The following is a 12,299-nucleotide window of genomic DNA, read 5'->3' on the forward strand; positions in this document are numbered from 1 at the left end:
GAGATGGTTGGATGGCATCACCAACTTGATGGACATGAGTTTGAGCAAGCTCTGGGAGTTGGTGATGGACAGGGAAGCCTGGCCTGCTGAGGTCCATGGGGTCACAAAGAGTTGGACATGACTGAGCAACTGAACTCTATTTTTTCGCAAATATTTAATAGCATTTCTGTGAAGATCAAGATAAAAAGATCATTTATGTGAAAATGCTTTGTAAGCTGTAACATTGTAAAACATAGCCCAGTGGTTCTCAAATTGTGTTGTATTTAAGAATCACCATGGAGAGATTCTGATTCACCAGCTGTGAATTCTAATTCTGCATTTTGAGTAAATCTCCAGGTGATTTTTGGTGTCAGTGGAAGGCAGCCTTCATGTTGAGAAATATGGGGAGTCAGTGTTAGGTCTGGGGCTTCCCTGGTGGCTCAGTGATAAAGAACCCGCCTACCAATGCGAGAAACATGGGTTCAGTACTGTGTTGGGAAGATCCCCTGGAGGAGAAAATGGCAGCCCACTCCAGTATTCTTGTCTGGAGAGTTCCGTGGACAGAGGAGCCTGGAAGATTGCAGTCCATGGGGTTGAAAAGAGCTGGGCATGACTGAGCAACTTAACAACAACAAAAATATTAGGTCCAGACCCAGTGCCAGTTTCAAAACTATAGGTTTGGAAACTTTGTTGGTAAAGCAGAAAAGTTCAAGTCTAAGGTTCAAGTGTAAGGTATCCAAAGATACAAGAAATTCCTATTGCCTGGGCTCTGGAGTCTGAATATTTCAGACGGATGTTTGTCCAAAAGAAAGTTAAAATAATTTCTAATCACCTATTTTGCTGAAATTGCATTAATGTCTGTTTTCCTCTGGCAAGGTTGTTTCACATGTGCCTGATAAAAAAGCGTTCTAGGATTATGACTTAACTAAGGCATTTCAGTAATACCTAATGGAACCTCATTTTTAGTGTGGTCCTGGCCTTTGCTTCAAAGGCGTGGTTGGTGTGGGTACTGTTTCCATTGGTAAAGCAAGAGGAAAAGGCGGTTCTTTTTGCAGTGACAGCTTCCTGGCTCTTTCTTCCTTAACGAGCTCCTCAGACTTGCAGTGCTTCACTGTCAAGCCAGTGATGAACCTTCCACCCAACTACAAGGATAAACCAGTTCCAGAGCAGATCTTAAAGTAAGTGGGGTTTTTTGGTTTGGTATTTTAAACCATGTGTCTCTCACACACAGTTTATGTAGAAGTCTATCAAAACCAAATCCTTAAATTCATTACCGTTGGAAAGACCTTCTTTTGTCTTCATCCATTTGCTCTTCCGTAACAGAAGCCATAGACTGAGGAGGCTTATAAACCACAGGAATTTATTTCTCGCAGTTTTGGTGTCTGGTAAGGGCCTACTTCCTGCTTCATATATGGTTCATTTTCTTAGTGTGTCTTCCCTTGCTGGAGTGAGGGGTGAGGGAGCTCTGCGTTTCTTCTGTTTTAATATGGGCACTAACCCCATTCACAAGGTTCCACCATCATGAGCTAATCACCACCCAAAGGCCCATGTCCTAACACTATCCCACTGGACATTAGGATTTCAACATAGGGATGAGCAAGGGACCCAAATGTTCAGACCACAGCAAATGTCTGTTCCGTGTTTAGTATAAGGTAAGAGCTTGGTAACTCATAGAATTTGGGGGTTTTATTTTTATTTTTTCAAGCAGAGGGTAGGAAATTAGGAAGTTCGCTCTTGAGCTCAGATCCCCTAGTTCATTTTTCCACCCAGAGGTATTCACTAGTCAGTAATGGCTGACCTCACCTTGCTTGGTGAGTTCCCCCATGACTGAAGGCCTCGTCCCTTTTCTTAAGAAGCTAAAATGCTAGTTGGCTTGATGAAACTGTTAGAGAATTATACAAATGAGATCACAAACACTGCCATAAGTTCTTTTGCCTTTTATTTGTTTAACAGTTGTTTTTTTTTTATTACCTTAAGTCTTTTGAAAAGTTTTATTATTTTATTTTTGGCTGTTCTGGGTCTTCTTTGCTCTGAGGGCTTTTCTGGTGAGTGAGGGCTACTCTCTAGGTGCAGTGTTTGGGCTTCTCATTGTGGTGGCTTCTCCTGTTACAAAACATGGGCTCCAGGGCCCACAGCTTTCAGTAGGTGTCATTCCTGGTTGGTGGAGTGCTGGCTCAGTACTTGCTTCGCATGTGCTTGGTTGCTCCACACAGCATGTGGGATCTTCCCAGATCAGGGATGGAGCCTGTGTCTCCTGCATTCGTAGGTGGGTTCTTTACCACTGAGCCACCAGGGAAGCCCCATATGCCTTTTAAAATTGCGATAGATGCATCAGTAATTAAGATGTGCAATAAAACCAAGTTCTGTACCACCTCCAGCCTTCATCATGGAGACTATATCGGTGTTGAGATAATTTAATGGATAAGACTCAGTCCATGTGAAATGTGTCTCAGGTTTTGATGGAGGAGTGCTTATTGTAAGAAAGAAGCTGCAGCATTGTGACTGTGTCTTTCCCCAGCTACTACAGAGCCAATGAAGTACAGCAGTTCAGGTATTCTCGGCCATTCCGGAAAGGAGAAAAGGATCCTGACAATGAGTTTGCTGTGAGTTTACCACTTGGACCTCTAAAACAAGATGAAATTGACATCCAAAATGGAGGCTATCCACCCAACCAGCACCTACAGCAGAAATGATGGCAGCCCTGGTGTAGAGGGTCCATGTACTTACTACCTCGTCAGCAGGCTGTCCTCTCAGTGGAAAGCGCTGGACTAGGGATCCAGGAACGGGGCTCCACTCCTGAGCCTGCTGCCACCATGAACTTGGTTTGGGCATGTCACACCTCTCTGGACCCCAAATTTCCCATCAAAAAAGAGTGAGGGGGACTTAACAGAGAATTCCTTTCTTCTTTAAACATATAGAATCTTTAAAGTTTAGTAGAAAATTTGGGCTAATTCACTAAGGAGGCATTTAAAATAGAATTTCTAGAGAGTCGACAAGAACCTACTGTATACCACAGGGAGCTCTGTTCCCAGTTCTGTAATAACGTAAATGGGGAAAGAGTTTGAAAAAGAAGAGATAGATTTATATGTATAGCTGGGTCACTTTGCTATACACCTGAAACTAAAACAATATTATGTTAGTTTCAATATAAAATAAGTTATTTAAATAAATAAAATATAAAGAAAATACAAAGTAGAATAATATAAAATATTAAATAAAATTTGTTAATATGAAAAAATATTTAAAATAAAAAATTTTTAAATCAATAGAATCTCAACCTGAGAATTTTGCTGTTTTTCCCGGGAACTGACCAACATTTCCTACTTTCCTTCCTTCCACCAGACCATGTGGATTGAAAGGACCACATATACGACTGCCTATACCTTCCCTGGGATCCTCAAGTGGTTTGAAGTCAAACAGATCTCAATAGTAAGTCATCTGAAAGTGAAACTCGGAATATTTCTGTCTCCAAGTAAAATAAGAGCCTTTGTTAAATTCCCCCTCTGGTTCTCACTAGCTCCTCCAGCCAACTTCAGTTTCCAAAAGAGAAATAAAAGAAATGCTTGTCGAATAGAACTCCTTTGTAAAACTGATGTTACAACACCAATCCTAAAGGTTACTGCCAGTGAATGGCTCTTTTATAAGACCAAATGGGTCTTGTCTCCTCAAGGATCCTGCCAGCACCCAGAAACATTTTTGAAATTCCTCCTTAGAGTTTCCTATCAGTTACATTCTTCCCTCCAAGAATACTCCTCTCCTTTTATTTTTCAACTCATCACATCATCGTTCATCCTCGACTTTTCCATCTTCAGTTCAGTCACTCAGTCGTGTCTGACTCTTTGCGACCCCATGAACCGCAGCACGCCAGGCCTCCCTGTCCATCACCAACTCCTGGAGTTTACCCAAACTCATGTCCATTGAGTCAGTGATGCCATCCAACCATCTCATCCTCTGTTGTCCCCTTCTCCCGCCCTCAGTCTTTCCCAGCATCAGGGTCTTTTCCAATGAGTCAGCTCTTCACATCAGGTGACCAAAGTTTTGGAGTTTCAGCCTCAACATCAGTCCTTCCAGGGAACACCCAGGACTGATTTCCTTTAGGATGGACTGGTTGGATCTCCTTGCAGTCCAAGGGACTCTCAAGAGTCTTCTCCAACACCACAGTTCAAAAGCATCAATTCTTCAGCACTCAGCTTTCTTTGTAGTCCAACTCTCACATCCATCTTCAGCACTCCCCAGAGCTGGTCATTTTACCTTTCTAATGTTTTGGTTTTTTCTTCCCCCAGCCCTCCTACTATGGTGTGCTGTTTCTACCCTCATTCATCTCTGGCTGATGATGTTGAAAAAGGCTCCTAATTGGCCCCACCCTGCCTGGTGGGCTTCTTAGGTCTTTTCCTCTCTGCCTCATAGTATGAATTCCATAGTGAAAATCCGGCTGTATCATTCTCATGTTCAAAACCTTGCTATGGCTCCCCAGTACCTAGACCAGAAAGCCCATGCTCCTAGCACATGTAGACAGGGTCTTGGGGACTAAAAGCCTCTTTCACTTGGTCTTCTATGCCTGGAACTAAATTGCTTATTCTGTGCTGTTTCAACCCTCTTTGACATTGGGTCATTCTATCCAGAATGCTCTCTCTCCACTTCTTAACCTAACTCCCATTGAGATTGAGTTTAGATACTAGCTTTTCCAAGAAGCCATCTCTAAAACTCCCAACCTGAGTTAGATGCCCTTTTTCTATGCCCCTGTCACAACCTGGGCTTATTTTAAAGAGTTACCTACCATGCTCACTTGTCTTGAGACCTCTGCATTCTGACCTTGACCCCATAAAAGTCACAAGCTCCTTCCAGCCTTGTGCTCAGTTGCTCCATCGTGTCTGACTCTCTGCGACGCTATGGACTGTAGCCCACCAGGCTCCTCTGTCCATAACCTTCTTCCAGCTGAATTATACCTTAATCACTTTTGTAACAATGGTTCTCAGCCCAGTGCTTGCAGAAAATAAGCAATCAAGAAATATGTCTTGAACAAATCTGAAGTTTGAGGTGTTCCATCCCTCTAGTGATAAATTATTATTTTTGAAATGTAAATATGATTTTGGACAGAGGCTTGGGATCAAGTTTGGAGTATGAGGTCATGCTGGTTGATCATGGGTAAAGTGAAGAAGGAGGCACTTTTTCTTGAATCTGGTTTGGAAGACATTTCCACGAAGGAGTTCTCTCTGAATCCATATTATATCTTATTTGATTCTCATGTAAAATCCAGCTTGAATGTTCTAATACATCTTACTATTTCCAACTTCTATGAACAACAGAACCCATACTAAGGTGAGTTAATGTAAGTCTGAATGTGCAACTTCCAGAATCTCTTACCTTTTCTCATGGAAGGAGCATGAAACCTCTTAGCAGTGAGTATTTTTGCTTGTGCCCAAATGTCTTGGGTCACATTCATTGTTCCCCTCTTGTTGTTGATCATCTCAAAAGTCTCTTAAGAAAGATTTGCCTAAGAAACAAGCATTCTTACAGCTCCGATTTTGTCTTCTCAAAATTTCCATACACACTTTGCCCCAAGAAATAATCATTACCATAACTCCAATTTATAAATCATCCTTGTACTTTCTGAGAAGATTTTAAACAGCTTAGCAAAGAAAATGAGTGTCTTCTAAGTAAATCACAAATTAAAATTCTACTTACTCCTAGTTTTTACCGTTTAGCCATTTGTTTTCATCTTACTCTCTGATTCCATACATTCTGAGTGTTCAATGGATCTATAATCTATAAATTAAAATAGCTGTCATTTATGAAATCATGTAAAAGTGCTAAACTGTATTGAGAAACAAAGTAGCTTATCTTGCGGCTTACCAACACCATTTCAAGTAAGTATTCTCTCCTTATTAATAAACATGATCTTGACAAGCAAAGCATCACTCCTCTGTAGCTTGGTGGGAATTGTGTTCCTGTTGAGTGGAAGGCTTAGGCTTTTTTCAGAGTGACCATGGAGCTCAGTGTCTCTCTTCTCCCATGCGCTCTGTCCACAGGAGGAAATCAGCCCTCTGGAGAATGCCATCGAAACCATGGAGCTCACCAATGAGAAGATCAGCAACTGTGTCCAGCAGCATGCCTGGGACCAGTCCCTCTCTGTGCATCCCCTCTCCATGCTGCTCAATGGCATCGTGGACCCGGCTGTCATGGGGGGCTTCTCTAACTATGAGAAGGTAGGTGGGCTGCATCCTGGGAACCCCACAGGGCCACCAGGTTACGTGTGTCTCTCTCTCCTTCTCCAGTGGCATTGTGCAGCTGGCAAATTAGTTTCTTACAATTTCTCTGAGAGCTATTAATGCTCTCCACTTAAGGAATGGGCAAATGAAATAAATGGAAAGCTTCTCCCTGAGCTCACACCTCCTAGAGACCATTAGCCGCCCAGCCAGGGTCAGGCCAGTGTCTGGTAGAGTCACCAAAAGATCAGCCTGGTGGACTTCTGCTTGATTCACTACCTATGAATTCTACCCCCCACTCCCTGTCTCCTCTGGAAGGTACAAAGCTTTCAGCCTGGTGGACTTCTGCTTGATTCACTACCTATGAATTCCACCCCACACTCCCTCTCTCCTCTGGAAGGTAGAAAGCTTTGTAGTGGACTCTAGACCTGAAGATGCCCCAGAAAGGAAGCAGCATCTATGTGAAACACAGAGCCACACTCTATTTGAAACTAGATTCTAGGAATCCCTCCCCTGACATGTTGTGCAATCAGTTGCATGGACAAATGCTGGCCCTGGCTCTACAGTTAAATTAGTTCAAATAAGAGTCTTATCTGTTACTCTAGAAATGCATGAATGGAATGCTCACTGTGTGGGAATCCACTGTATAGGGTTTGGGTGAAGGCAATGGCACCCCACTCCAGTACTATTGCCTGGAAAATGCCATGGATGGAGGAGCCTGGTAGGCTGCAGTCCATGGGGTCGCTAAGAGTCGGACACGACTGAGCAACTTCCCTTTCACTTTTCACTTTCATGCATTGGAGAAGGAAATGGCAACCCACTCCAGTGTTCTTGGCTGGAGAATCACAGGGACGGGGGAGTCTGATGGGCTGCCGTCTATGGGGTCGCAGAGTCGGACACGACTGAAGCGACTTAGCAGCAATGCATTCAGTCATTCAGGTCAAGAAGTAACAGTTAAAAGTTGACATGGGAACAACAGACTGGTTCCAAATAGGAAAAGGAGTACGTCAAGGCTACATATTGTCACCCTGCTTATTTAACTTATATGCAGAGTACATCATGAGAAACGCTGGGCTGGAAGAAGCACAAGCTGGAATCAAGATTGCCGGGAGAAATATCAATAACCTCAGATATGCAGCTGACACCACCCTTATGGCAGAAAGTGAAGAGGAACTAAAAAGCCTCTTGATGAAAGTGAAAGAGGAGAGTGAAAAAGTTGGCTTAAAGCTCAACATTCAGAAAACTAAGATCATGGCATCTGATCCCATCATTTCATGGGAAATAGATGGGGAAACAGTGGAAACAGGATCAGACTTTATTTTTGGGGGGGCTCCAAAATCACTGCAGATGGTGATTGCAGCCATGAAATTAGAAGACGCTTACTCCTTGGAAGGAAACTTATGACCAACCTAGATAGCATATTAAAAAGCAGAGACATTACTTTGCCAACAAAGGTCTGTCTAGTGAAGGCTATGGTTTTTCCAGTAGTCATGTTTGAATGTGAGAGCTGGACTATAAAGAAAGCTGTGCGCCAAAGAATTGATGCTTTTGAACTGTGGTGTTGGAGAAGACTCTCGAGAGTCCCTTGGACTGCAAGGAGATCCAACCAGTTCATCCTAAAGGAAATCAGTCCTGGGTGTTCTTTAGAAGAACTGATGCTAAAGCTGAAACTCCAATACTTTGGCCACCTCATGCAAAGAGTTGACTCTCTGGAAAGGACCCTGATGCCGGGAGGGATTGGGGGCAGGAGGAGAAGGGGACGACAGAGGATTAGATGGCTGCATGGTATCACCGACTCGATGGACATGAGTTTGAGTAAACGTCGGGAGTTGGTGATGGACAGGGAGGTCTGGTGTGCTGTGATCTATGGGATCGCAAAGAGTCAGACATGACTGAGGAACTGAACTGAATGCATTCAGAATATATAATTAGTAGAGGGTTTTTAATTGTTAGGTGTGGTTTCAGTGGTTAAATAATTTCGGAGTCTTCCTGAAAACTTTTCCCCTGGTGGCTTAGACAGTAAAGACTCTGCCTGCAATGAAGGAGGTCTGCATTCAGTTGTTGAGTTGGGAAAATCCCCTGGAGAAGGGAATGGCAACCCATTCCAGTATTCTCGCCTGGAGGAGTCCATGGACAGAGAAGCCTTGTGGGCTACAGTCCATGAGGTTGCAAAGAGCTGGACACGACTGAGGGTCTAACACTTCTTGAATATAAATATAACAAGTAACACCCCTGTTGAGTAGCACAGAAAGTGAGGGGGAAGAAAAGGAGACAGACGGGAAGGGCAAGCAGAGGTTAAATGGGCTGATTCCCTTAACAGTAAGTCCCCTACATACGAACAAGTTCCATTCCAAGAGCGTGTGTGTGAAACCAGCTTGTTTGTTAAATCCAGCAAAGGTAGCCGAGGTATCCAACTAACACAATCAGCTATACAGTACTATAATAGGTTTATAATACTTTCCACAGAAATAACACATGTAAACAAAAAATAAAACATTTTTGATCTTAACAATACAGTACCTGGAAAGTATAGTAGTGCTAGCTACATTACAGCTGTTTTCCACTTGCTTCCAGACATCCTGGGCTTCAAATAATGATCCTGTACTGCTGTACTCTGTACAGTAAAGTGCACAGAAGCACAGCCACTTGCAGAGGATGCGCGCACGTGACAGTGTACACCAGACGCAGGAACTAGCTCATGTGATTGGACACGCGAATGCACGTTCACATCTTTGAACGTTTGCAGCTTGTAGGTTCCTGTATTTGCATTTGTACCCAGTGCCCTGGGAAGATGAGGGGCTTCGGAATCAGTCACTGCTGTGACCCAGTTCTGGCTTCCCATTGGCCGCTGTGTGTTCTTGGGCAAGATACTTAGCTTCTCTTGAGCCCCAGTTTCATATTTGGAAAAAGTAAGGAAAGTACATAACTGACAGGAGCGATGTGGGGGAATGGCGATGTCCCGTCTATAAGAAACATTGTACACCACCTGCCATGTGGTAGAGGCTTGATCAGTGTCAGCTTTCTTCCTGTCTCTCTCTGCCTATTTGGGATGAGACGTGTGATTTGAATGTTCTTGATAAGTTGGGTTTCCCACTGCTCTGGGTCTGTTGTTGCAAAGATCTTTTTTCTTCTGTCTTCCCTTCCTTTCTCTTCTCTCAGACTTTTTTAGTCTTATTATTCTCAGCAGCTAGTAAGGACACAATCAGTTCAGTTCAGTCGCTCAGTCGTGTCCGACTCTTTGCAACCCCATGAATCGCAGCATGCCAGGCCTCCCTGTCCATCACCAACTCCTGAAGTTCACTCAGACTCACGTCCATCGAGTCAGTGATGGCATCCAGCCATCTCATCCACTGTCGTCCCCTTCTCCTCCTGCCCCCAATCCCTCCCAGCATCAGAGTCTTTTCCAATGAGTCAACTCTTCGCATGAGGTGGCCAAAGTACTGGAGTTTCAGCTTCAGCATCATTCCCTCCAAAGAAATCCCAGGGTTGATCTCCTTCAGAATGGACTGGTTGGATCTCCTTGCAGTCCAAGGGACTCTCGAGAGTCTTCTCCAACACCACAGTTCAAAAGCATCAATTCTTCGGCGCTCAGCCTTCTTCACAGTCCAACTCTCACATCCATACATGACCACTGGAAAAACCATAGCCTTGACTAGACGGACCTTTGTTGGCAAAGTAATGTCTCTGCTTTTGAATATACTATCTAGGTTGGTCATAAGTTTTCTTCCAAGGAGTAAGCGTCTTTTAATTTCATGGTTGCAATCACCATCTGCAGTGATTTTGGATCCCCCCAAAATAAAGTCTGACACTGTGTCCACTGTTTCCCCATCTATTTCCCATGAAGTGATGGGACTGGACGCCATGATCTTCATTTTCTGAATGTTGAGCTTGAAGCCAACTTTTTCACTCTCCTCTTTCACTTTCATCAAGAGGCTTTTTAGTTCCTCTTCACTTTCTGCCATAAGGATGGTGTCATCTGCATATCTGAGGTGACTGATATTTCTCCTGGCAATCCTGATTCCAGCTTGTGCTTCTTCCAGCCCAGCGTTTCTCATGATGTACTCTGCATAGAAGTTAAATAAGCAGGGTGACAATATACAGCCTTGACGTACTCCTTTTCCTATTTGGAACCAGTCTGTTGTTCCATGTCCAGTTCTAACTGTTGCTTCCTGGCCTGCATACAGATTTCTCAAGAGGCAGGTCAGGTGGTCTGGTATTCCAATCTCTTTCAGAATTTTCCACAGTTTATTGTGATCCACATAATCAAAGGCTTTGGCATAGTCAATAAAGCAGAAAGCTGTTTTTCTGGAACTCTCTTGCTTTTTCCATAATCCAGCGGATGTTGGCAATTTGATCTCTGGTTCCTCTGCCTTTTCTAAAACCAGCTTGAACATGAGGAAGTTCACGGTTCACGTATTGCTGAAGCCTGGCTTGGAGAATTTTGAGCATTACTTTACTAGCATGTGAGATGAGTGCAATTGTGCGGTAGTTTGAGCATTCCTTGGCATTGCCTTTCTTTGGGATTGGAATGAAAAGTGACCTTTTCCAGTCCTGTGGCCACTGCTGAGTTTTCCAAATTTGCTGGCATATCGAGTGCAGCACTTTTACAGCATCATCTTTTAGGATTTGAAACAGCTCAACTGGAATTCCATCACCTCCACTAGCTTTGTTTGTAGTGATGCTTTCTAAGGCCCCCTTGACTTCACATTCCGGGATGTCTAGCTCTAGCTGAGTGATCACACCATCATGATTATCTTGGTCATGAAGATCTTTTTTGCAGAGTTCTTCTGTGTCTTCTTGCCACCTCTTCTTAATATCTTCTGTTTCTGTTAGGTCCATACCATTTCTGTCCTTTATTGAGCCCATCTTTGCATGAAATGTTCCCTTGGTATCTCTAATTTTCTTGAAGAGATCTCTAGTCTTTCCCATTCTGTTGTTTTCCTCTATTTCTTTGCATTGATCGCTGAAGAAAGCTTTCTTATCTCTTCTTGCTATTCTCTGGAACTCTGCATTCAGATACTTATATCTTTCCTTTTCACCTTTTCTTTTCGCCTCTCTTCTCTTCACAATACCAGAGAGCAATTCTAGTTTGCCCATGTGAGGGTTCAGTAATAATTTCCAATGTTTCAATGGAATTCAATATTAGGACCCAGAAGGCAATACTTTTTAAAAAATACTATAATGATTTCAGTGTATGTTTTTTCCTATTAGCTATCTGGCACAAATTTTAATGTGTCTTTCCAAGTATTCATTTTTTTTCAGAACATCCTAAACTCTGATTTATATATGCCAATATTGGTGACCATTATATAATTTTCTTTTTAATTTTTTTATTGTGAAAGTCAAATAATATAAACCATACTATTTTAACCATATTTAACTGTACATTTCAGTGGCACTAAGTACATTCACATCTCACCATCATCCACCTCCTGAATTTTTCATTTTTCTAAACTGCAACTCTGCCCCCCATTAAACACTAACTCCTCATCCCGCCATCCTCTGGTCCCTGGCCTCTACCAGTGTACTTTCTAACTCCATGAATTTGACTGTTACAGGCATCTTCTGTAAGTGGAATCAAGCAGCATTTTTCTGTGCCTCCTTGTGCCGTGCTTAGTCGCCCAGTCATGTCCAACTCTTGGCAACTCCATGGACTGTGGCCCATCAGGCTTCTCCGTCCATGAGAATTGTCCAGACAAGAATACTGGAGTGGATTGCCATTTCCTTCTCCAGGATACCTTCCCAACCCAGGGATTGAACCTGGGTTTCCCGCATTGCAGGCAGATTCTTTACCATCTGAGCCACCAGGGAAGCCCTCATGGTTGTAACTATTATATAATTTTATATGAAGTTTATTCCAATATGACCACCTTCAAATTAAAATGAAAAGGGAATGGAAGTATATATAAACATTTATTTCAAGAACTTTTCAAAAATATTAGTTTATACTTTTCATTAATATGTATGACTTTGTATATTTCTCAGTATAAGAAAAGAGTAAATTCATGGATCACCTTGAGCTATTGCAGTCAGTTGGGAAATCCATCATTACCAGTTTGATACAGGTGACCTATTTTAGGGCAGCTCTTTAATCAGTGCCTTAGTCATTGGAAC

At 42.8% G+C, this 12,299-nt stretch overlaps 1 protein-coding gene across 1 annotated transcript in view; it reads left to right on the top strand.

Annotated features, from left to right (window-relative positions):
* Positions 1 to 12,299, top strand: part of DOCK5 (dedicator of cytokinesis 5) — a 278,523-nt gene that overhangs the window by 250,580 nt on the left and 15,644 nt on the right. The window contains exons 44-47 of the mRNA XM_068973628.1: positions 1,076 to 1,157; positions 2,498 to 2,582; positions 3,322 to 3,408; positions 6,009 to 6,185. Coding sequence (XP_068829729.1) covers positions 1,076 to 1,157; positions 2,498 to 2,582; positions 3,322 to 3,408; positions 6,009 to 6,185 — 431 coding nt within the window. The remainder of the gene's footprint in view (positions 1 to 1,075; positions 1,158 to 2,497; positions 2,583 to 3,321; positions 3,409 to 6,008; positions 6,186 to 12,299) is intronic.

Source organism: Capricornis sumatraensis, chromosome 6 (genome assembly GCF_032405125.1).
Source record: "Capricornis sumatraensis isolate serow.1 chromosome 6, serow.2, whole genome shotgun sequence".
NCBI classification, from domain to species: domain Eukaryota; kingdom Metazoa; phylum Chordata; class Mammalia; order Artiodactyla; family Bovidae; genus Capricornis; species Capricornis sumatraensis.